At 39.5% G+C, this 24037-nt stretch overlaps 1 protein-coding gene across 5 annotated transcripts in view; it reads left to right on the forward strand.

Moving 5' to 3' along the window:
- ppfia2 (PTPRF interacting protein alpha 2) overlaps positions 1-24037 on the forward strand; it is a 301081-nt gene that overhangs the window by 255636 nt on the left and 21408 nt on the right. For 3 of the 5 annotated variants that reach the window (XM_041780667.1, XM_041780669.1, XM_041780670.1), the window contains 8 exons: positions 1140-1380; positions 4141-4170; positions 6275-6405; positions 7235-7416; positions 9163-9253; positions 14189-14191; positions 18924-19005; positions 19560-19760. In XM_041780667.1, the coding sequence (XP_041636601.1) occupies positions 1140-1380; positions 4141-4170; positions 6275-6405; positions 7235-7416; positions 9163-9253; positions 14189-14191; positions 18924-19005; positions 19560-19760 (961 nt within the window). The remainder of the gene's footprint in view (positions 1-1139; positions 1381-4140; positions 4171-6274; positions 6406-7234; positions 7417-9162; positions 9254-14188; positions 14192-18923; positions 19006-19559; positions 19761-24037) is intronic. The other 2 variants (XM_041780668.1, XM_041780671.1) reach the window with 1 other exon arrangement.

Genomic DNA, 24037 nt, shown 5'->3' on the forward strand with positions numbered 1-24037 from the left:
GAGTAGGTTAGGTTAGGGTAGGTTAGGTTAGGTTAGGTTAGAGTAGGTTAGGTTAGAGTAGGTTAGGTTAGGTTAGGTTAGGTTAGGTTAGGTTAGGTTAGGTTGGGTTAGGTTAGGTCAGGTTAGGTTAGGTTGGGTAGGGTTAGGTCAGGTTAGGTTAGGTTGGGTTGGGTTAGGTTAGGGTTAGGTTAGGTTAGAGTAGGTTAGCTTAGAGTAGATTAGATTAGGTTGGGTTAGGCTGGGTTAGGTTGGGTTGGGCTGGGTAAGGTTAGCATCAGGTTAGGCACTGTAAGTCTGAGATGGGTTGGGCTGGGCTTGGTTTGCTTTGGTCGGGCTGAATTTTCCTTGGTAAGGCTGGGTTGAGTTATGTAGCATGAAGTTAGGTTAAGTTGAATTGTTTAGGCTTGGTTGAGATAGGTTGAGTTGGGTTAGGCTAGGTAACATAAGTTAAGTTATGAAGTTGATGAGGTTGTTTCGGTTGATTTAGGTAGGGTATAGTTTGGCAATGTTGTGGGGACTGGATAAGGTTAGGTGTGGTTTGGTTTGAGTTGGGGTTGGCTTGATTTGTTTGGGCTGAGTTGTGACAAATTAGGTTAGGGTTGGCTGAGTTGGGTTGGGATGGTTGCATTACTTTAGGCACCGTAAGTCTGAGTTGTGTTGGGCAGGGCTTGGCTTGGCTCAGTTGGGCTGAGTTCTGATGGATTAGGTTAGGTTAGGTTAGGTTGGGTTGGTTGAGCTAGCATTAGGTTAGGTACCATAAGTTTGAGTTGGGTTGGGCTTAAATGTGTTTTCCTGAATTAGAATTGGATTAAAGGAAACTGATTTTCAGAATTAGACTCATTGTCATTTTCATGTTAAGATAATAGTTTATTTAATCCAGTGATCCATCTTTGAATATAAGAAAGATGGAAAAAAGTTCTACTTTGGTCACTTACACCCAGAGGATCTTGTGCCAAATTTAGCACCTCTTTGTATATTTAGTCGTATAATCCTGTAAGCATGCCGCTGGTTTGTTGAGTCATTGCCAGATTTGCTTTACTGCATCACTAATTTGATGTATGTATCAGAAAATCAATTACACTTGAAGCAAAAGAAAGAAATCTCATACCTCTGATTTGCCCCTCTTTTTCTTTAAAAAGGCTCATCCAGGAGGAGAAGGAGTCAACGGAGCTACGGGCAGAGGAGATAGAAAACCGTGTAGCCAGCGTCAGCCTAGAGGGACTCAACCTGGCTCGAATGCACCACCATGGAGCCTCCATCACTGCCTCAGCCACCGCCTCCTCCCTTGCCTCCTCCTCCCCACCTAGCGGACACTCCACTCCAAAGCTTGATCCTCGAAGTCCGGCACGGGACATGGAGCGCATGGGTGTTATGACACTGGTAAGTACTATGCATTTTCAAAATTTTTGTCCTGTAGATTAAAATGTGCATCTAAGCATAAGCATCATAAGGTCTCCAGTAGCAGTTAACATTTAAGCTCCCCTATTCATTACAAGTAGATGAATCTTTGAATGAACATTGTAGCTTACCTTTTACCTTGGCAGCTGTAAATTTTGGCAGTGTCAACATGTTCTAGGACATCTCCCTCAGGAAGGTGTTAAAAGCACATTTCAGACCATTGGGGTCACCTAAACTACTCTCTGTGTGAAGTGTTTTTTTTTTTTTTTTTTTTTTCTGTCTCGTACCTTCCATATGCCATAAGTGGGAATTTGTGACTCTGTGGGTTGGGACAACACGCCTCACAGTAGGGTATTATGAGCATGCTCCAGATGAATGGAGTCATCTGAACTGCCTTGTGTGGGTGGGTTGGGTTAGGTAACATTAGTTTAGGCTGCATGTGGTTAAGTTTGGCTTGGTTGGATTAGATTAGGTAAGGTGGTGAGAACTGGGTAAGGTTATGTGAATTAAAAAAAAGTTTGGCTTGACTTGGTTGGGCTGAGTTTTGCTGGGTTAGGTTAGGTTGAGTTTGGTTACATTTGGTTAGGATGAGTTGAGTTGAGCTTGGTTAGGTTAGGTTGGGTTGGGTTGAGTCTGGCCGCTTTATGTTTGGTTGAGTTGAGTTGTATTTGGTTGGGTTAGGTTGAGTTGGGTTGGGTTGGGTTAGGTAGTATTAGGTTAAGGTGAGTTGTAGTTGGTTGGGTTGGGCTGGTTGAATTAGTTTGGGTTGGGTTAGATAATGCTGAAGGAGTAGGTTAGGCTATGTTACATTTGGTTTGGTTGGGTTTCGCTTGACTTGGTTGGGCTGAATTTTGCTAGGCTAGGATGGGTTGGGTTGAGGTAGGTAGCATTTGGTTAGGATGAGTTGAGTTGGATTTGCTTGGATTAGTTTGAGTTGGGTTGACTCTGGTAGCTTTAGGGTTGGTTGAGTTGAGTTGAGTTGTATTTGGTTGGGTTAGATTGAGTTGGGTTAGGTTAGTTAGTGTTAGGTTAAGGTAAGTTGCAGTTGGGGGAAGGTGGTTGGGCTGGTTGAATTAATTTAGTTGGGTTGAAGGAGTAGGTACAGTTAGGCTAGGTTGTATTTCTTTTTTTTATTTGGTTGGGTTTGGCTTGACTTGTTGAGCTGAGTTTTGCTGGGCTAGGACGAGTTGGGTTGAGGTAGGCAGCATTAGCAAGGATAAGATTTAGTTTGGTTGGGCATGGTTGGGTTCAGTTGAGTTGGGTACAGTTAGGTAACATTAAGTTCTATCTTTCCAGTGTGGGCTTGGTTTGACTTAACATGTTTTGGGTCAGGTGAAATTTGGAGATGGGTTTAGGTTAGGCTTTGTTTGGTTGCGTTAGGTCGGGTTTAACTAAGTTAGGCTGAGTTTTGCTGAATTGGGTTAGGTTGGGTTCAGTTAGCGAGCATTGGGTTCGATTTGGGCTTAGTTGGGTCAGGTTGAGTTGGATTGGGTTAGGTAATACCTGGCTAAATTGTGCTTGGTTAGATTAGAGTGGGTTTGGTTAGGTGAGATTATGAGGATTAGCTTAGGTTAGGTTAAGTTTGGTTAGTTTGGTTTGGTTGGGTTAGGTTGAGTTGGATTGGGTCAGGTAGACTTAAATAGGTAAGGTTGAGTTGATTTGGGCTTGGTTGGGTTATGTTGAGTTTGATTGGTTTAGGTATCATTAGGTCAGGTAAGGTTGCATTTGGCTGGGTCGGGCCTGGTTGTATTTAGGGTGTGTTGGCTGAGGTTTGGTTTGGTTGTGGGGACGGGAATTGTTTGGTGGTGTCAGGTGAAGTTGGGTATAGTTGGGTTGGGTTTGGTTTGGCATTTGTATTTGACACAATTGAGAAGGGATGAGAGTCCTTAAGGTTAACCCTCACTAAACTCAAAAGTTTTCCCAGATTTCAAAGTTTTCTCATCGTCTCTTGAGTCTGCAGTGCTGTGATTGGCAGCCTGAGAGTCCTAGCATTCACTGTCGTCACATCTCCCAGCTGCGTTTCATTTCAATCAAGTCACGATTTTATGTTTAGATGTCTGAATGTGTACTTGCACGGAGCTGAGACTTTTGTTAGAAGCAGAACTACATTTGGAAGACAGATGTATAGTGTATAAAATATTTCTCACTCTCTCGTGCAAATACTGTACATCCACAGAAGTTGCTGCATCAAGTCAGTAGCACTGCTATATAAAGAAAAAAGGTGCAAAATCAGCCCAACTGTATGTCTGCGTGTGAAGCTTTACATCCAGAGAAGACATGAATTTTTGAAGACATGCTGCATTAAGTGAGCCTGCAGAGAGAGTCGTGACAGAAGCTGTGCTGCACTGTCAGCTGTCATCTTCTAACACTGAAGTCAAAGGGGACAGCTTTCAGTTTCTGCAAAAATACACAAATATATTTCACTTTCTCTTAAAAAATACATTGGGGTCAGACACTGCAGATGTACCCAGACAGAACAAGAACAATCACATAGGCTACGCCTCTTCAAAAAGGATGTATATGTGCCGTTTATCAGAGGCTTATAGAGGAATGATGCTTTGTTTTTACTGATTAGTCAAATGACCTGTTTACCAATCCTTCTTTTCTTCTGTATTGATTGGAAGAGGATTGTGAGTGTCTAATGGTGTGATGATTTTATAAATAAGTTAGAGATCTTTCATATATGACCAACATGAAAACATGGGTACTGATCAACGTCTTTGTTGTCTTTCTGCCAAACAGCCCAGCGACCTGAGGAAACACAGGAGAAAGGTACACAAAGCTTCACATTATTGTATTACCTCACTGTTTATTAAACCTATGCAATGCCACCCTGGATAAATAAGGGGTTTTCTAGAACAGCTGTTGGATCCGCCAAAGATCTCAGGGGGGTGCAGGGCCCTGTCTTATCTGATGCCGTCAATATTACATGTGCTGTATTTAAAAAGAAATATGTATGATTAGAAAGCCATGTGCAACAGCATGTTGAGGCCAACCAAAAGAAACTGTCTGAGAATTTCTGAGTTGAAAATATAAATCTACAAGAAAAAGCTCTAAATGTCTGAGTTTAAAAAGTTGTATATTTTGACATTGTAAACTCAAAAATGTCAAGGTTTGAAGTCACAAGTTTACACCATAATACAGTCATGAATTTACACGAAACCAGCGAACAGTGGGTGGATAACCCCAATGTTTCACCAGCAAATTTAATTACTGCAGAGAAACCACAAATATAATATAAATCTGTAGTTTTCAATGTCATAATCCCACAGATGTAACACATTTCCCACAAATGTAATAGCAATTGCCTATGGCAAATAAATGTAATAAGAACATGAAAAAGGAATGTTTGTGATAATAGTTCTTTGTTGTAGTCTTTTTCAACTGCAAGTGGATTCAAGTCAGCTTAAGCCCAAGTCACATCAAAAAACACAGTCATGGTGATCTTTTATGTTCACCATGAAACAGGAAGTAGTTTTTTCAGAGTCTTAAAACAATAGTAGAGCCATAAATGTTAGCAGAGTGGATTCAAATGTGTCAAAGCAGCCCTCTGAGGGAATTGTAAATAAGGTACAATAAAATTGTTCACCCGGCCAGTTTTAATTTTTCTTTCAATAACATCAGTCACCCATTGCCTCAGAATATGACTTCTGTATCAGAATGTCTGTGCCCTTCATGTTTAAGACACAGTAACTTGCTTTAAAAGAAAGAGACATCAAACTTTGACAGCACACACAGTCTTATTCTGTGAGTTTTGTTCACCTGCAAAAAAAGTTATGTTTTTGTCTACTCTTTTTGAACTGTAAAATGACTTTTATGTGGATCAGATGAACCCCGTCTGAGGGCTAAATTCAAGAGACCTCTTTTTATTTTGCAGAATTTCCCAAAATTGATGTCAATCCACTCCTGCTCTCATTCATAGAATTTGTGCTATTATTCAGGGCTCTACGAGTGTTTTTAGACTAAAAAAATCCTGTTTCATGGCAAAAAATAAACACCACTTCTTCATGTTTTGACGTGACTTGAGTTTGAGCTGACCTGAACCCACTGGCAGATGTACAAAGGCCACAACAACGACCACAAGTTTTATTTTTCATCTTCATATTACATTAATTGAAAGTTTAAAACAGTTTTGAGAGACTGTGATTTTTTTTTAACCTTCCCACCATAACAAATCCCTGCAAATGTGTAATTTTTATATTAATTATTACATTTGCAGAAGGCAACTGCTAGTACCTTTGTAGGTAATTCATCACATTTGTTAGATTATTACATTAAAAATTTTGGTGGATAGGGTTTTTGAGTTATTGTAATTTTCTCAAGTGCTGTTTTGACACATTTTAATCCATTCTGCTAAGATTTATGGCTTTAAGAGTGTTTTAAGACTCTGGAAGAACTACTTCCTGTTCCATGGCAAACAAAAAAGTCACGGTGAATAATTTGTGCCCAAGCTGATTTAAGCTAACCCACTGGGAGTTGAAAAGGCTACAATTTTATTGCAGTTTCAATTTTAAAAGCTGGAGTTTACCTTCCCATCAAACATAATAAATCCATAATCCAATCCTTAATAAATCAGACTTTTAACTTGACAATTTTCATTTTTTTTCCTTTAAAATTAACAGATCCTCTTTATTGTTTTATGTTTTACAGTGGCCCTAATATGCCACCATAATAATGAAATAGTTTATACTGTATATTGATCTTTTGGCAAGACAAGTGTATGTAGGTATTTTGAAAAAGGAAAACAATGAAAATTGAGGTTTAGTTTTTCCCGTTGGGTCCAGGAGAGGCTTAGCTAAGCAAAAACAATTGGAAATCACTGTACTAGAAGTCAAGGATCATATCTAATGTCTGTCTCATTGCCTTCGTCCCTCAGATAGCAGCGGTGGATGAAGACGGCCGTGAAGACAAGGCCACCATCAAGTGCGAGACTTCCCCTCCTCCCACGCCGCGCACCGTCCGAATGACACACACACTGCCAGCCTCATCACACAACGATGCACGGGGGTAAGACTCGGCTGCACAAACACTCCTAAAAAATGGAAGAAATCTAATTTTGTGAAGTAGTTTTGGAGTGGATATTTCTTCGTTGGCTGTGAATTTTTCTCTTTCTTGTTAAATCTTATCTTTGATGTACTAGATTTCTCTTAATGTAGGCGTCTTATCTTGGCCTGTTTTTTTGTCTTGGATGAAAATGAGATGCACTACTTCCCACTTAGATGCTTCCAATTTAGCTGCAGTTTTTTTCCATGAATCATTTTAAGCACTTGCAAAGATAATCTCAGTGTTTTTTCATACTTAAAACTCAGGCTGCAACAACTGTATTCAAATGAGTCTGCAGTAGTCAGAATGAATAAATAAGCTCGGAAATAAAGCTGGGAAAAGCAGCAGATATTTCAGGATACTTAAGAGATAACAGACTTTCTTCTAAGGACATGGAGAAGGGCAAAAACATCAACATAGAGCAAGGTTACAAGAAAAACATTATGTAGATATGAAGGTGTATTTTACCCATTTGAAAGGTATGTCTCAGTAAGCCCACTACTCAGTGTCTATTTTTTTGTGGAAAAATGTTTTTTGGGGAAGTTTTACAGAAGAAAAACTACAAGCCAACTTGGTGAAAGGGTTTCACATGTGCCAGAGTTTATTTTGAACTTCAACCAACTCACAAATGAGCTAACCAATGGCAAATCGAGTCACGTAGTGCCAAAACAAAACATTCCCCCAGTGCCCTTCATGTTAACATACCATCAACCGAGTTATGGTGGCAGTTTTTAAATGTCAACCTTGAAATAGTGATCTGTTATTTGTGTTTTCTTTGTGTGTTTGTTGTCAGGATTGTGGCCTCTCTGGAGGCTGAGGCAAGCGCTCTGAGCAGCGTAGCCAGCAGCTCGGATTCGCTCCACAAACAGCCGAAGAAGAAGGGAATCAAATCCTCTATTGGACGGCTTTTTGGAAAGAAGGAGAAAGGCAGACTGGCGCATCTAGGACACAGACAGGTCATGGTGGATCCACAAGGTGGGCAATGGAAATGTACTGTACTGTATGATAATATTCCTCATAGTTAATGACTAAATATTTAGGTTTACTTGTAATAAGAACCCCAAATTTGTGTTTTTATTGTGTTAAAAGGGTAGAATTAGCATTTTTAGTCAACATATTGGACACTATCTGTTCTGAAATTCTGGGTTATGTCTGTGACATTGATACACCTAATAATGGCATGTGTCCATCAAATGTATCAGAAGCAAACTTTTTTTTTTCCTTTTTTTTTTTTTTACATTACACTCACTGTATCCATTGAGAAAGAAAGTGAGTTGATTGTAATGGCTTGGTACACAACTAAAATTGTATTAATTTGGAGTAAAAAGGACTCTTCTTAGTTTAAAATCCAAAAAAGCACATTTGTTTTGAATGTTGTTGTCCACTAACATTATATCAACATATTTAATCGAGCGTTTAGTGCTAGCACAGCTGAGTCCACACTCATGCTGCCATATTTACATGCTCTAGCCTGGATATGCTTTGCTGCTCCCTCTACGAGCCGCTTTTCCAATGCTTTCCATGTAGACTCATGGAAGGGCAGGGTGATCCCAGAACAGCTACACCACCAAATATGCATAACCGCAATGAGTGCAAATTAATTACTACTAATAAAGAAAATATGTCCAACCACAAATCAGGGGTTTTTCTTGGCAGTGGGGTCCCGAGTGAAATGTGGTTTATCTATCACTCCAGTAAGCAGGTTGTTTGCAGATTTCATGTCACAGCAAAGAACTCCAGATTAATGAGATCACATCATTTGGAATCATTATTCTTATTACTATGAAATTTATACAAATATGGACAATAGAAACTGATTTTTAAGAAAATATATTACAGGACCATTTTTAGCAGAGGGTTCTGTCTGCCCCCAGCTTCTTGTGTTTGACTTTGGTAGCTAAAATATAGACCTTAAAAATGAAAAGTATCCCCCCTACCTTTCCACAAGCCAGCATGGAAACCATCAAGCAGAGACTGCACACATTCCTGCCATTTCTGTGCCTGAAAGGAAAGCCTAGGGCAGGAAGAGAAGCAGCAAATACCCAAGAGCAGAGCAGGCATCAGTGACAACAGATATTGATTAAGTTAGATGTGGTATAAAAGAGGAGCTAGGGTGGAGGAAGGTTGCAAGAAGCACTTTGTGGAGGGAGAAGCAAAGCATTGCCAGGCTAGAGTACTTTAAATATGGCAGCAGGAGTGTGATTAGCCAATAGCTTGCTTGACTTCCAGGCCTGCCTAAGCTAACCCTTTGCACTCAATATTATTTTAGACAGCTAGATAAAAGCTTTATTAATCCTTTTCCAGGAAATTGCTTTTGTTACGGCAGCAAAAACATTCAGACTGCCTATCGTCACAGAAACACACAAAAACGCACATGTATTGACATATTTTCATAAATAAAAGTAGCCTACACACACGCACACACATATACAAACACACATACATCCATACATATGTTCATATGTTCCTACACAAACACATATACACCATATAATAAAATCCTACAGTGCAAAAAGCGCGGTGTGCAAGCAGAGCTTTCTGTAATAAAGTGATAAAGAAAAGTCAAGAGACGGAGCTAAACTATTTGAGAAATGACAATCCTAAAAACTCCTTAAAAACCATGTATACAATCATTATAGAAGCACATAAAAAGAAAGCTATAGCACATTAAAAACAACAATTATTAACAACTATTTGTCTTTTTCCTCCTCCCTCTTTCAGCGACCATGATGGACCCAGACATGGCTGGCCAGGACATGGGTGTGGGCAAGCTGGGAACTCAGGCTGAGAAGGACCGCAGGTTGAAAAAGAAGTAAGCTATGTCCAAAGAACCACGTCAAGTAGCCGCCATAAACCAGAATTACACCCCCCTTTCAACGTCTCTTAGTAGGGCCTTCTTTTCCACGGATAAAGTCTAATATATCTGCTTCTTAAAATGGCCATTCTCACTTCATGGCCATATTTAAGAGAAGCATTGTGTTTGGGAGTCATATACTGTCGCTGTATGAGTGAGGCAATAACCTCCACCTCCCTCTGTGTTTACCTTTAGCTCTCTGCTTCTATAAAAGCCATGGCTGTATTGTACGTAATACCATAACCCACACTGAGAATAGGATCAATATAAAAGCAGAAGCTGGATCAGCCTCTCTGTTTTCAGCCACAGAGCTAAAGTCAGACTATTGATCCGTGCTGAAAACCCAATTCATCTCACAAAGGTACTTTGTGGATGTGGAAGCTATTCACAATAATCGCACAGCAGCCATTTTCCTCTGATGTCACGCTCTTGTTGAGAGGCTCAAAAGCTGTTTTTTGTCATGCTGCTTTGTTTCAGGTTTAAAGTAGTAAAACGTAAGAATTTACTGATCAGAAACTAAAAGACAATGGATAAAAACGTGGTGATGGATATTCAGATGGATTTCAACACATTTCATAACCCATAAGCCTTCATAGACAAGAGCTAACATCAGCATTGAGCACCTCTAAGCTAAAATTACCATTTAAATGTAGTACACAGTAAATGGGCAAGGTAAAGATGTTGTATTCACATCCTAAAATTAGCATCACAAAGGTGTGCACTGCTTTTTAATGGTTTAAAAGTATTCTGTTGCTGTACTGCTAACTAAGCATGTAAGCCAGGTGATAAAGTGGCTGACATTTCCAGCTTAAGTTCTGGCTAAAGTGGCTAGAGGCTAAAAGCTAACGTAAACATTGCATTCACCCAGTTTCTAGCTATTACAACCACTTGGCAGTATAGAGCCCAGCAGAGCCCACACATTTTTTGTACAGCTCTGGTTCCAGTAGAAAATTTTGCCATACAAATCCTCCATTGGCATTTCACAAATTCTTATTAGCAATATTTTTAAAACAGGAACCAAGCTAGACAGACTGTAAAATGTTTGATTCTGCACAAAAACAGCATTAAAAAGGAGAAAAAAAGGTAGAAGTATAAGACTCTACATATTTTCTTTTAAGGGGGGAGAAACTACATATCCCACAATCCATTGTGAGTTCCTTTGTACATTTTTAGTGATAGTTTATAAACTTTAAACTGTACGAAAAAAAATTCTTTCTATGTTTATCTTTATTGTAGTGTTTACTTTGTAAACATTTCCATAGTTACAGCTTGTTTCACCAATTAGAGATGTTGTTTTAACACTCTAGGATTGTGGGTACTGTAGGTTTTTCTTCCCTAAGATCACAAACAAACCATACTGTGTCTTGATTTCTGACATTAAGACTAATAGTCAAATTCGCCATTTAAAAAAATGAATAGGAACCATACTGTTGAGCTTATTATATTAGAAAACAGAATGAACAGAGCAGAGTAAATCTTTAGCTATTAGCAGTTGTAGCTAGGAAGTTAAATGTAGTTGGATATCTTACTAAAAGTGTTGGTTTAGCAAGGAATGTAAAGAACATGAAGTGGCTAAATGCTAGCAAGAGTGCATTTAGAAACTTTTTAACTATAATTACGACTAGTTAGGATTTAACATATAAGAGCAAGCATTCATTCCTAGTTAGTACCTTTTTCAGATTGGAAAGTATTTGAGTTGATTATTGTTGACAAACAATAGTGAGAAATGTTCAACATATGCTAGCAAAAGTGTAATTTTTTAGCTAAGTCTGGCTTGCAAACAACGTGCCAGATGCTAACACTTACCCCATGTTTATGGTTGCTACTATTACACTTAGTAGGGTTATTATGATAGAAAAACAAATAGCTAGTATTTTTGGCAGATATACAAATTTAACTAACTGTGTATAAAGCTGCTAACAGGAGGCTTAAAGTGGTTGAATGCTAATTACCGTCAACTATTAGCATTATACCACATTCTTGCTAAAATTGTAGCCTCACTACTGTTGTTTAAAATTAGCTCCTTGTATTGTCATATAGTAGCAAAATGTGTGTGAATTCTGGGTTATTTTTCAGGTAGAATAAATCTCAGATGGCATTTAGCTGTTGTTAGACAACAGCTAATGTTGGCATTCAACTATTTTTTGGCAAAAATACTGTACATTTGAAAGTGTTTCTACTTTTACTTTGAATTGTAGCTATTAAATTCTTAAATAAAGGATGAACGTAAAGCATAAGTGGCTTTGACCATCATGTCAAACAACAAAAAATAAAAATGGTAATATTAGCTATATACATTGAATGGTAATTTTGGCTTTTTTTCCCTTAAACTAGCAGATTTGGTTCTAAAAAAGTTTCTTGGTCTTGAAATAATGCAAGACAGTCTGGATGCAGACTGCCCCACTTTTTAGACCACTACAATGAGATGTGCTTCTGTCATAATATAGATACACGCTAAAACTTTCAAAATAAAGTCGGATAAACTTCCAGTAACGTACAGGGTCAAGGTTATGGAAAGGGGTAGGAACCCAAGTCAAAAACCTGACCCTAAAACCCTAACAACTAAACAATGAATTGAGCAGACTAAACAGTCTGCTAACAAGAAAAAAGCTTCTCCATGAAAACATTCTTAATGCAGCTAATGAAACTATGTTAGCTACATGAAAACATGACTCACATAGCAAACATAGATCAAGCTAGCAAAGCGATGTTAGCTACATAGGTGACATAGCAAATGTAGCTAAGGTAACTTACGGATCCAACAAAGATAAAGTTAACATACCGTATTTTCCGGACTATAAGTCGCTCCGGAGTATAAGTCGCACTAGGCCAAAAATGCATAATTAGGTAGAAAAAAACATACATAAGTCGCACTGGAGTATAAGTCGCATTTTTTGCGGGTAATTTATTTTACAAACTACTTGACCAAAAACAGACATTACGTCATCTTGGAAGGCAAGTTATAACATTAATAAAAGAATAGAGAACAGGCTGAATAGGTGTAAGATATGCTTACACAATGAATGTTATTCAGCTACATGAAAAATAAACATGAACAGAAAAGGTGTCCAGTGTTTATGTAACATAACAAATAGTTTTACGTAACTATAGCCTAAAGAACAAAACAAGTGTACCTTTACTGTAATTAATAACACGCAATCTCACTCCACATCACTAAATCCGACTTATAGTCCGGAAAATACGGTAGTTCCATTAGCTATGTAAGTGACATAGCTAATGTAGCTAATGCTTACAAAGCTACATTAGCTACATAGTTAACGCAGCTAACAAATCTAATGTTTGTAATTTAGCTATAGCTAACAGAGCTACGTGAGCTATGTTAGCTTATGTTAGGTTCACTAAAACTCATAGCAAATTAGTTGCATTACCTATGGAACTAATGTAGCTATGTTAGCATCAGCTACATTTGCTCAAAGCTCACCTAGGCAAAGCAGCAGCTACCTTGGCTACATTGGCTCATGTAGTGTTGTTAACAACCTAGCTAGCATAGCTACATTAGCTTTAGCTTAAGCTTACATAGCTAAAGGGGGCAACCATCCCTGTTATGGCTTCTTAAAGTGTCTCTTTACATAATTTATTCCTGGATTAGACCCCCCACATTTTATTTATGAAATGTTGCTTAATCTGTTATGTCAGCAATATGGTTTTATCATCAGTAAAACTGCCAGAGACTTTATGAATAAAATTGACAAAAAAAAAAAAACAGGAAATATATTGTACTGGATAATTGACACCACCTCTATCTGACAGATGTGGCATCTCACAGTAATGGTCTTCGCGAGGGGGCAGCCTGTGGTCTGCAGCCAGATCCCTCTCAAATAAAGCCTCATGTTCCCTCAGATTTCACTGTTGTCTTTTAGTTTCTGATCATTTTTTCATGCTATGAAATTATATTTATCCCAAATTGCTGCATTTAAACTGCTTGTTTCCCTGAATACAGCAGTACAGTATGAAAGCATAATTTTACCGTACCCCCTTGGCATTATTTGTGAGGAAAATGGGCGCTATGTGAATCTGTTAAAAGAATAGCTTCTCTGACAAACACAGTCTTTAAATTTCTACACTCAAAGCCAGATCAGGTGAACTCTACCCTACAGGAAAAGGTGGAAGCCCATCACAAACAAATCTCTCAATGAAGTGTTGCAGAATGTGTTTTTGTGTGCGTGTGCGTGCATTTGCTATGCCTTGGTGCCAAATGATGAATGTCATTTGCTCGAAGTGCACATTGAGTTGTCATGACGACTAACTTTGCCTCCCATGTAGTCGATCAATAGCGAGTATCGGTGGTTGTTTGTTGACAAATGTGTTGTTTCTCTTCCACTGCACCGACTTCTTCATAGCAGTGTCCAGGATTAAGGCCTCACCACCACCACTTTGCATCTTGGCGCCTCTTCCTCCTCGTCCTCCTCCACACTGCATGCCATTGTTAAGCTGCCTGCACTGTTTCCATTTCAGCATCTTGATCGATCAATACCGCTGTGGTTTCATTGTTGTTGTTTTTTATTTCTTTTGAGAGGTACCGACAAGTATCTGAATGTAACTGAGCATCTGAATGTGTTTTTGGTGCATTTCTCATTTTCTCTGCTGCACGAGATGTGATCAAGACTGCATTGTAGAAGACGACATATTTTTCTGACCGGTCTACAGACGCTCCTGTAAACGAATGTCATCCATTGTGAGATAAATGTGCGTGGCGTGTATGTTTTTTTTTTTTGTTAAGAGCCGTATATTTAATTGCCTTTTTCATTAACATTTTGTGTACTTTTGTCTCCCCGTCGCTCTCTTTCTCTCTCTTTCTCCCCCTTCTTTGCTCTCTTACTCTCCTCTCTCCCCCCTTCCTCTCCCTCTCATCATCCTTTGACTCTAACAAAGCGGGTAAGTTGTGAGGATGTATAACTGACCTCCTGGATATGCCCATTGTTTTCAGCCATATTTGCCCTGTCTGCCATCTTTCCTGTCTGTCCGCCATCATCCGTCCTCTCCTGAAAAGACCAGTGCCAAAGCTGACGTCTCGTATCTATCTATCTATCTATCTATCTATCTATCTATCTATCTATCTATCTATCTATCTATCTATCTATCTATCTATCTATCTATCTATCCTTCATGGCTGTTACTGACGCCATTGCGCTCTCTCTTTCTTTTCCCATTTACCATCTTGAAGACGTTTCTTCCCCCCTTTTTACAGCTCAATGGCAGCTGCATCCATGGCTGGAGAGGGAATGTGCCGCTGCTAAAACTGGGGCCCAATTTTCACACCTGGAATGTCTTCCTCTCCTTTTCTGTGTCTCTATCTATTTGTGTGAAATAACCAGCAGCAACATCTGGTTATGGGAATGTCAAATGTTCTTTTTTTGTTTGTATGATTTGCCATAACTGTTTCCTTACTTCCCTTTTCCCCCAGCTATGTTCAGTGGATGTACTTTTCTCCATGCATTAGACCTAACCTGAACATAAACATGAGCTATCTCCCCATGTGCTGGATAGATAAGACAGTGAATGTAACTGGTTATGTCTTAAATGAACACATTTCCTCTTTGTTTGCTGTGTTTAAGTGCCCTTTCTCTGTACTGAGGCCTTCAACTCTACATGTGCTATGTTTCTTACTAAGCCCACTCTCTCTGTTTGTCAACTTCTTTGACAATTCTTCGGGGAATGGTTGTTTTTGCAGAGTTTTTTGTTATGAAATGTGTTCACTAAATTGGATAAAAAACTGCATTGTGTGGGTGTAAGTACGAGTGTCTTCCTTGGTCCCCTGTTTGTCCAGGCTGTTTATGAGCTTTTGTGTGTCTCGCCGAGCGTAGGAGGATTCAGCTCCATACAAATAGCTCTGTGCCAAACAAGCAAAGAGCATCCTTTTTTGTCAATAAGAAGCATTTACATCATGCTGAGTCAAGTGGCACTACTGCCTAGTTCAGCTCTCAGAACAAAACATCTTGTAAGGAAACTGTGAAGAAAAGTAGCTTTTAAAAATACACTGCGACATGATCCAAAAACTGCATCGACAAAGGTGTCAGCACTGCACTTCTGCTTAGGTTAGCAGTGTCGTGTCCAGCTTCAGCTGGACTATATGTAGGCTTCAGGTGCGTGGGTGCACTCAGACAGCAAATACAGAAGAATCTCCTCAGTGACCTCTTAATATTTAAACACTATCAAGCAGCATCCAAGTCTAGATTTGCATTTGAATGTAAGAGCTGGACATGGTTAACTTAATGGCATAAAACATGACATTATTACAGTTGAAGGTCTTGCAACAACTACACTTTTATATCTATAAAAAAGTGTTTAAGGGTGTCTTATCACCCTTATATACCTTTGATCTAAAATCTAAATGACCCTATACAAACCCAAGCCTGATCCAACCCAATGCATACTGGGTGCCCAGGACCTAGAGAAGATGCAGGGGTTGTCAGAAATGGCTGCATGCATCATAGAGAGGCCAGCTGGGAAGATACCTAAAGGTTGGGGCATGGGCCTGGTGCAGGCCTGGACCAGGCCATCAGGAGGCCAGAGCAATTCAAGACCAAGGTTGAGGTGGCAAGTGACGAACCAGCATAAGCTTCCATACCTGACCTAATGAGTAAAGACCAGTGCTGCCCACCTCCGCTCATCTTTGTCTCGTTTTAAATTGAGGACTCTATTCAGTGAAAACAACACTTCATAAGGCCTGTTTGCTAAACAGAAAGCTTTTTTTCATTTATACATTTCTCATAATGAGGGAGAAATGCATTTAAAAGTGTACTTCCTCATTCACGCTGGAAGCGACGCTGGGCACGTGGGCACTCTGGGTGCATTGCTCCCTCATTGTGTGAAGTTTATTTCAGTCAGGAACACTCTAATCATAACCTTGCATGGCAGATAGATACACCTGTTTCTGTGTTTCTCACTGGCGAATCCGTCTTGCAAAGCTCCTGTCTGAACCGTTTGGGCCCGATCAGAAAGTGACAGGACCAATCAGTGACGAGGGGCAGTACTTTTGGGTGCGGCGGAGTCATGACGTATGCAAGCAGCAACAAGAGACCGGCGGAAGACATTAGCGTGGATGCTGCTAAAGCACCAATTTTATCAGAACTTGACGACATTTCTTCGTCAAAGGAAGAACAAAGAACAGCAGTGAGTTGTTTTCTTTTCAAAAATGACTAAAGTTGTGTACTGAAATGTCTACAGTCGCCATTATGCTGCGTTATGCAGTTCCCTATGGAGTTTAGTCCTCAGTAGGGGAGCAGCTTAATAGCGGCTACCTCACGTGTTTTGTTGTTCGGATTGGCCCGCAACGATGTCAGACAGAACGTTTATCCACTCACCCTCCCAGTTTTTTTTTTTTTTTTTTTTCCAAAGGCTCTGCTCTTTCCCAAACCCCATCTATGGAAGGTTTACCAGATGGATGTGTGAAACAATTTCATCTGGCATGCCAGGTTACTCTCGTCACATTTTTAACTATTTTATTGCAAAATAGATTTTCAGTTTTACTTGGCGGAGAAGGCTCTGCTCAACAGAAGCTCCCTGGGTTAGCCAAGCAGCATGCTTTGACTTTACAGGGAGTGCCTTACTAGAAACCGCCATATGGATGGATACATTTATGACAATGCTTTAAAGGAGGAGGCTGGGGTGGAGGAGGCTAAGCTTTGCCAGCAGCAGCAGTGTGGTGCATAAGCATTAATGCAAACAGGGATTAGTGAGAGGTACGTCATAGTTTGATACATCGCTGTGTTTAGAGCTGTGATTGGCTGTGGGAGCTGGGAGGCAATCATTGGGATCAGCTGGGTGTATGACTGCCATGTCCTGCATGAATTAACCCTGACTTCATTAATGGAAACAAAATGATGGTTTTCTGTTCGGTAGTAAACCTTATGAGTTGCCTTTTTATTGAACCGAGTCCTCAGTTCACACAAGAAGAAGGAGGCTGAGAAGGAGGCTGTGGAGTTGGGCAGCTGGTCTTAACCATTCTTAACTCTCTCTCTTGAAATGCCTTATATGAACGTTTCCATGATGCAGAGGTGACTTGGGGAGATTGAATTCATAACCTAGGGCAGCCACCACCAATACATGTCCCATTACAAAAAAAAAAAAAAAAAGAATTTCCCTGCCTTTGAAAACATTAGGAAATATTTAAGCTACTGTGAGACCTCAGTTTACAGTATAGAAATGATATAACATAGGACTGGTCACTTTTGAAATCAATATAGATTTTAAAATTTATGGGGTCAAGAGATCTCCTGGATGCCAAAGTATATGTACAAAAATACTGAAGCAATTGGGTTTTTTTGTATTATTATTATTATTGAAATGTCCCCTTTAAACATAATGTAAATCTATAGAATCTAATCTATTTCATCAGGGAGTTTCCTTCATCAAGCTTTCCTCCAGGAAAAGACATTTAGCATTGTTTTGATCTAGCTAGAGCTGCTTCATTCTCTTTGAATGAAAACACTTTTTAACAGTAAGGATGTTCCCATCTGGTTATTTCCCTATGTGGCTAACCAGGTGTGAAACTCATGTCTAACAGACTACTCTAAAGAGGAAAACATGCTCAGAGAACAGTCAAATTCATCACAGGATTATTGAGTGAGCAGGTCTATGATGTGAGGCTGGTATGCTGAGTAGAGTGTGGCTAAAGTTAGCAGCTAGCTCTGCCAGCCCTTGTCCTCTTTGCAGATAAACTCCTGCTTAATATGACTACTCATCCCTTAGGTTCAGTTATACATGAGTATAACCTTCAACAGCCATACCACGCCGTTCCTATGACATGCTAAGTGCTCCGGTAGCAGCCATTAACTGAAGCAACAGAGGCTACTAGTAACGGTAGGCTTGATTACAGTTATAAAAGAGTATTTAAATGGGATTTTAGGACATAGTTTATAAAAATGTTCAGATAATTAGTTTGCCAATTTTTAAATCTTGCACTGTTGAATTTGATAATCAGATTTGGCCATTTTGCAGAGTAACTCTGTGCATCCCTTGTTAACAGTTGCTAGAAGGTCAACAGTTGGCATTCAGTCTCAATAGGCTTGGATCTAATTGCATTTGTGCAATTGCCAGAAAAACAAAATAAAAAAATTGCAGTTTAAACCAACAAAGAACCTTGTATAACTTTTTCTTTGGAATTTTCTCCTGCCTATAATCAACATTTATGAAGTAGAGATATTTACAGTTTAATAACATTAAGAGCCCACACAGCTGGACCAGTTAAAGCAAAAATAAAATAAAATGCTGCAGTTGTATTGCCTGTATAAATGTAAACATCAGGATTAGGGAAATGGGAATATAGGCCATATAGGTTTAGTAATAAAAAGTCTGATTCTGAATGTAGCTTCAGTTGTGTGCTTGTCCTCTGCACCTTAGCAGCAAAGAGATGAATGATACATCTCTCTGAGTGTACAGGCTGGACTGGGAGATAAAGTGTGTATGAGTACTCCTCTCTCATGTACTATACACACACAGATCCAACACTGTCTGATACTGCAGAGATGTGTGAATACAAGCGTGCATGGGTGAGAATGTGAGTGTTTCAGAGGGTTTGATTTATTATCAGGTTGAGAAAATGTGTCTGTATTGTGATTTATAAGAGCATTTGTTTATATCTGGTCTCCTGTGTCCCCGCCTCCAGACACGAGCTATTGGAGGAGGCCCGGAGAAAGGGTTTACCTTTCGCCCAATGGGATGGTCCCACTGTGGTAGCCTGGCTAGAGGTATGTAGTTAGCATATGAGCAAGACTTGTTTTTAATGGTGGTGATTTTCCAAAGCAGAGACCAACAGCTAATCTTTCTTCTCCCTATTGACCTGATCATATGCATATTCCAAGATTTGCTTGTCTTGAAATAAACCAAACATTGACCAAATATTGCAAAAGGTACTAACTTAATTTTCTCACAGGTTCTATCTAAAGTATTCCCTCTAGAAGACATGAAAAAATAAAATGCAATGTACAATGTGTCCCAAAGGGTTGCAGTATAAACATACCTGTGTCTGGAAGGTCCAGTCAGTATTCCTGGCTACCATTACACCATGGAGACAAAAGAACACTCACAAGAAAAACACTGCTGCCCCTAGTGTTTGAGAGATCCGCTACCAGGAATTCAGTCAATTCATGGAGGCACCAATCCTGCATAACTGTGTAGCTTTTATAGAGTCGCAGTGGATTAAGTGACATTTGCTAATATGTAGCGGATAAAATAGCATTGCATCTAACTTGTTTTTCACTTTGTTTCTCCTTTTTCTCTCTCTCTCCTCTGTGTGCTAAAGCTGTGGCTGGGAATGCCGGCCTGGTATGTGGCGGCGTGTCGTGCCAATGTGAAGAGTGGAGCCATCATGTCGGCCCTCTCTGACACAGAGATCCAGAGGGAGATCGGTATCAGTAACCCTCTGCACCGGCTCAAACTCCGCTTGGCTATCCAGGAAATGGTTTCGCTCACCAGCCCCTCGGCCCCGCCGACCTCCAGAACCGTGAGTCGTACATAAAATATGGGAACATGAATGCGGACGGGAATTTCAGTTGTACAAACATCCCTTTTAAGACAGAGCTGACTGGGAGGAAGAAAGCTTTTAAAGTAGAAATGAAAAGAGGGCATACAACAGAGAAACTATAAGAGGAGATCCATGCTCCATAAAGATTGCCCATTAATTTCAAGTTGGTCACCTGTTAGCCTAACAAAGACCTGGCTCACAAGGAAACTATTAGCCTAGCTTAGCCAAAAAGAAACCAAATCTGCCTTTAAGTACTTTCAAAGCTGCTGAATATTTTAAAATTAGTAGAAGAGGAAAATGTGTTGGTATATGTGATCATTGTGAGCTTAGAGAATGCTTCCAAGCAGATTTCATAACATATGGAGCAACAGATGTCTTTATTTACAGTCTTTATTGCTAGGCTAAGCTGGTCTAGGCTAACAGGCTAATTGCTCCAGCTCTATACTGAATGGATTGTTGTGAGAGTGGAAAAACCTTCTCATCTGAGTCTTTACAAGAGAGAAAAAGCCAATTTCCTCAGACTTTCTCTTTAACAGATAAGAAAAAGTTTGGAGATGCTAGCATGCTAATCATGTGTTTAACATGACTTTATTTACAATTTTTCAGCCACAAAGTGCTGTGAAAAAGTATTTGCCCCCTTCCTGATTTCCTTTATGCATATTTGTCATACTTAACTGTTTCAGATCATGTAACAAATTTTAGACAAAGATAACCCAATTAAATACAATATGCAGTTTTTAAATGATGACTTCATTTACCTAGCACTGGTTTTGGCATTGGAACTCGCCCATGGATGCCATTTTCCCAGTCTCTTTCTTTTTGTTGAATCATGAACTGAGTCAAGTGAGGCCTTGAGGTCTTTAGATTTTTTGTGGGGTTCCTTTGTGATCTCCTGGATGAGTCAGCAATGCGCTCTTGGAGTAACCTTTGTAGGCCGGCCACTCCTGGGAAAGTTCAGCAGTATTCCTAAGTCATCTCCATTTGTGGACAATGGCTCTCACCATGCCCTGCAGCTCTTTTGATGTTGTTCTGGGTTCTTTTATGACCGCCTGGATGAGTCGTCAATGCTCTTCTGGAGTAGTTTTGGTAGGCTGGCCACTCCTGGGAAGGTTCAGCACTGTTTCAAATTTCCTCCATTCGTGGATAATGGCTCTCACTGTGGTTTGCTGAATTCCCAACACCTTAGAAATTAATTTGAATCCCTTTTCTTACTGTTAAATGTCATTGACTTGCACATTTGTAACAAAGCCATTTCTTAGGCTTTGGAACTCCACCGAACCACAGTGAGAGCCATTATCCACAATGGAGAAAATTTGGAACAGTTTTTAGTAGTCTTAGCCTACTTCACTTTGTCAGACAGGTTCTGTTCAAGGGATTTCTTGATTCAACAGGTCAGACAGTAACCAGGCCTGGGTTTGGCTAGTGAAATTGAACTCAGCTTTCCAAAAGTTGTAGTTAATCACAGTTAATTCATGATTTAACCATAGGGGCAATTACTTTTTCACATAGGGCCAGATAGATTTGGATTTTTTTCCTCTTAATAAATTAGATCAGCATTTAAAACTGTTTATATTTACTCTGTTTATCTTTGTCTAATATTGAAATTTGTTTGATGAACTAAAATAGCCCATCTTCATGGGACAAATATGGAAAAAGTAAGAAATAGGACGGGTAAAATACTTTTTACAGCACTGTAATCTTCTGTTTTTAAACAAAAGACATAATTTCATCCTCCAGAGCAGCTCTGACAATGTTTGTACATGTCATCCCTGCTTGCATGCACGACGCCTCCACATATGGGTGACACGTGTTGGCGGTTGACTACAAGCTAAAGATTAGCAAACAAAGCCATTAGCATGTTTGTTTTCTATTTTTAAGACTCTTCTCATAACCTTCATTTAGTCTTGGTGATTAGTGAGTGAACATTACAGTGGGAGTCAGAGTTTGTGTTGTAGCTCTCTGGTTATTCCACAACAGATTTCATGACTCCTTGTTGTCATGGCAACTGCATACATCCTCTAAGGACTCTGCTGTTACTTAATGATAGTGAAGGTTCACGCTGCAGGGCAAGGACTAAGCTGCTTTGTGCTGAAGGTACACATTCACAAACAATGCAGGCTATACATCATGCAGACATGAGAAGTTGGGTGCTGTTAAATTAAGCCAGCGGAGGATATTCATTAAAGTTTTTAGTCTCTATACAATGCTATCTTTGCATGCAGCGGTCGTAACTCATGTTCTTGCACTTTTTCTTGTACTTTTCTAAGTAACAATTAAAGAAGTCCTATATACTTCCTTTTCCTTCCTCATTTCCACTTCCTTCTCATGAACCACTTAGCTCCACTTCCACACCTCATAAAATTTTCATTACCCAGCATGCAACTCCACACATCCCATCAAAAACTCCACTAGCTTTGACCGGACCTTCTTCTCGTTGTTGCACTCAAAACCTCTCCACACTTAACAGAGGGGGTTAATCAACTTTGGTTTAATCGTGGTTAAATATATGATACAGAAAAATTGAAGTTATAGCATTACCTCTCCATATTAGGTGAGGTAATGCTATAACTTTCCCAACCTGTCTTAGCTTAGTTATGTACAGTCCTGTGATAAAAGTACTTACCCCTTCCTGATTTATTTTTTTTTTTTTTTTTTTTTTTTTTTTTGCTTATTTATTACACATAAATGTTATAAAACATCACACAAATTTTAATTAGGCAAATATAGCCAGTTAAAAAAACAGTTTTAAATGATGATTTAATTTATCAAGGGAAAAAAGCCATCTAAACCTACCTACCTAATATATGAAACAGTAATCGTCTACCTGGCTGGAAAGGATTACAAAATCATTTATAAGGCTTGGGGACTCCAGCAAACCCCGGTGTGCATCATTACCCACAAATGGGGAAAAACTGGACAGTGCTGAACCTTCACAGGAGCGGCCGGCCTCCCAAGACTTCTCTAGGAATGCATCAATGACACACACACAGTAGTAATGAACCTTCCCAAAATGACCCCAAGAGCACATAAACAACTCATCCAGGTCACAAAAGAACCCAGAACAACATCTAAAGATTTGCATGACATGGGGAGAGCCATTGTCCACAAATGAAGAAAACTTGGAAGAGTGGTGAACCTTCCAGGAATTGCCACCCTACCACAATTACTTCAAGAGCGCGTCAACAGCTGATCCAGGAGGCCACAAAAGAACTAAAAAAAAAAAAAAACATAGAAGACCTGCAGGACATGGTGAGAGCCATTTTCCACAAATGGAGAAAAAATTGAGTCATGATGAAACCTCCCAAGAGTGGCCGGCTTACCAAAGTTACTTGCACATCGTATACTCATCCAGGAGGTCACAAAAGAACCCAGAACGATATCTAAAGATCTGCATGACATTGTGAGAGCCATTGTCCACAAATGGAGAAAACTTGGAACAGTGGTGAACATTCCCAAGAGTGGCCCACCTATCAAAATGACTCCAACAGCACATCGTTGACTCATCCAGGAGGTCACAAAAGAACCCAGAACAACTTCTAAAGACCTGCAGGCCTCACTTGACTTGAGGATGAGAAAGAGGCTGGATAGAAGTATTAACATGAGATATCTTTGTCTAACTTTGAAATTTGTTTGATGATCTGAAATGTTTAATGTTTGAAACATGCAAAAAAAGAAAGAAATTAGAAAGGGGGCAAACACGACACTGTAAACTCAACTAATCTGTGCAAGTTTTGTGCTATTTCACCAATCAACCTGTTTTCTCAATGGCCTTGTACGTGCACCTTAGTAAATGCCTCAGTTCAGTTTCCAGTATATTCTCTCCCATAAGTCTGCAAAGTTTCTACTTCAGAGAGATTTTTTCACAGTGTGCTTAATGCCTTTTGAAGGCTGGATAGTTTGCTTTAATAGAACATTTGTCCTAGCCTTTCAAATTTGTTCTGTCATATAGAAAAACACTTTGAAAAAATCTGCTTTTAAAGGCCACAACAATTGCCTACCATATCCAGAAAGGACTGAAAAATCTCTCTGATTAATGAAGTGTTTATAGAATAAAAGGGACGCACTCTGTGCCTCTCTGATTTTGGTAGATTTATTGGTTGATCTGACCTTTTATTCACTAAAGATGGAATGCTTTGTGTGAGGTTTCTGTCTATTGGTACTAATATATTTGGTGTTTTTCTCATGCATGGCCACTGGTGTCATTGTTCTTGTACCGTATGCTCAGACATGGATGTCCTGTGTTGTAATGTGTTGTG

This window comes from Cheilinus undulatus, linkage group 23 (genome assembly GCF_018320785.1).
Source record: "Cheilinus undulatus linkage group 23, ASM1832078v1, whole genome shotgun sequence".
Classification (NCBI taxonomy): Eukaryota; Metazoa; Chordata; class Actinopteri; order Labriformes; family Labridae; genus Cheilinus; species Cheilinus undulatus.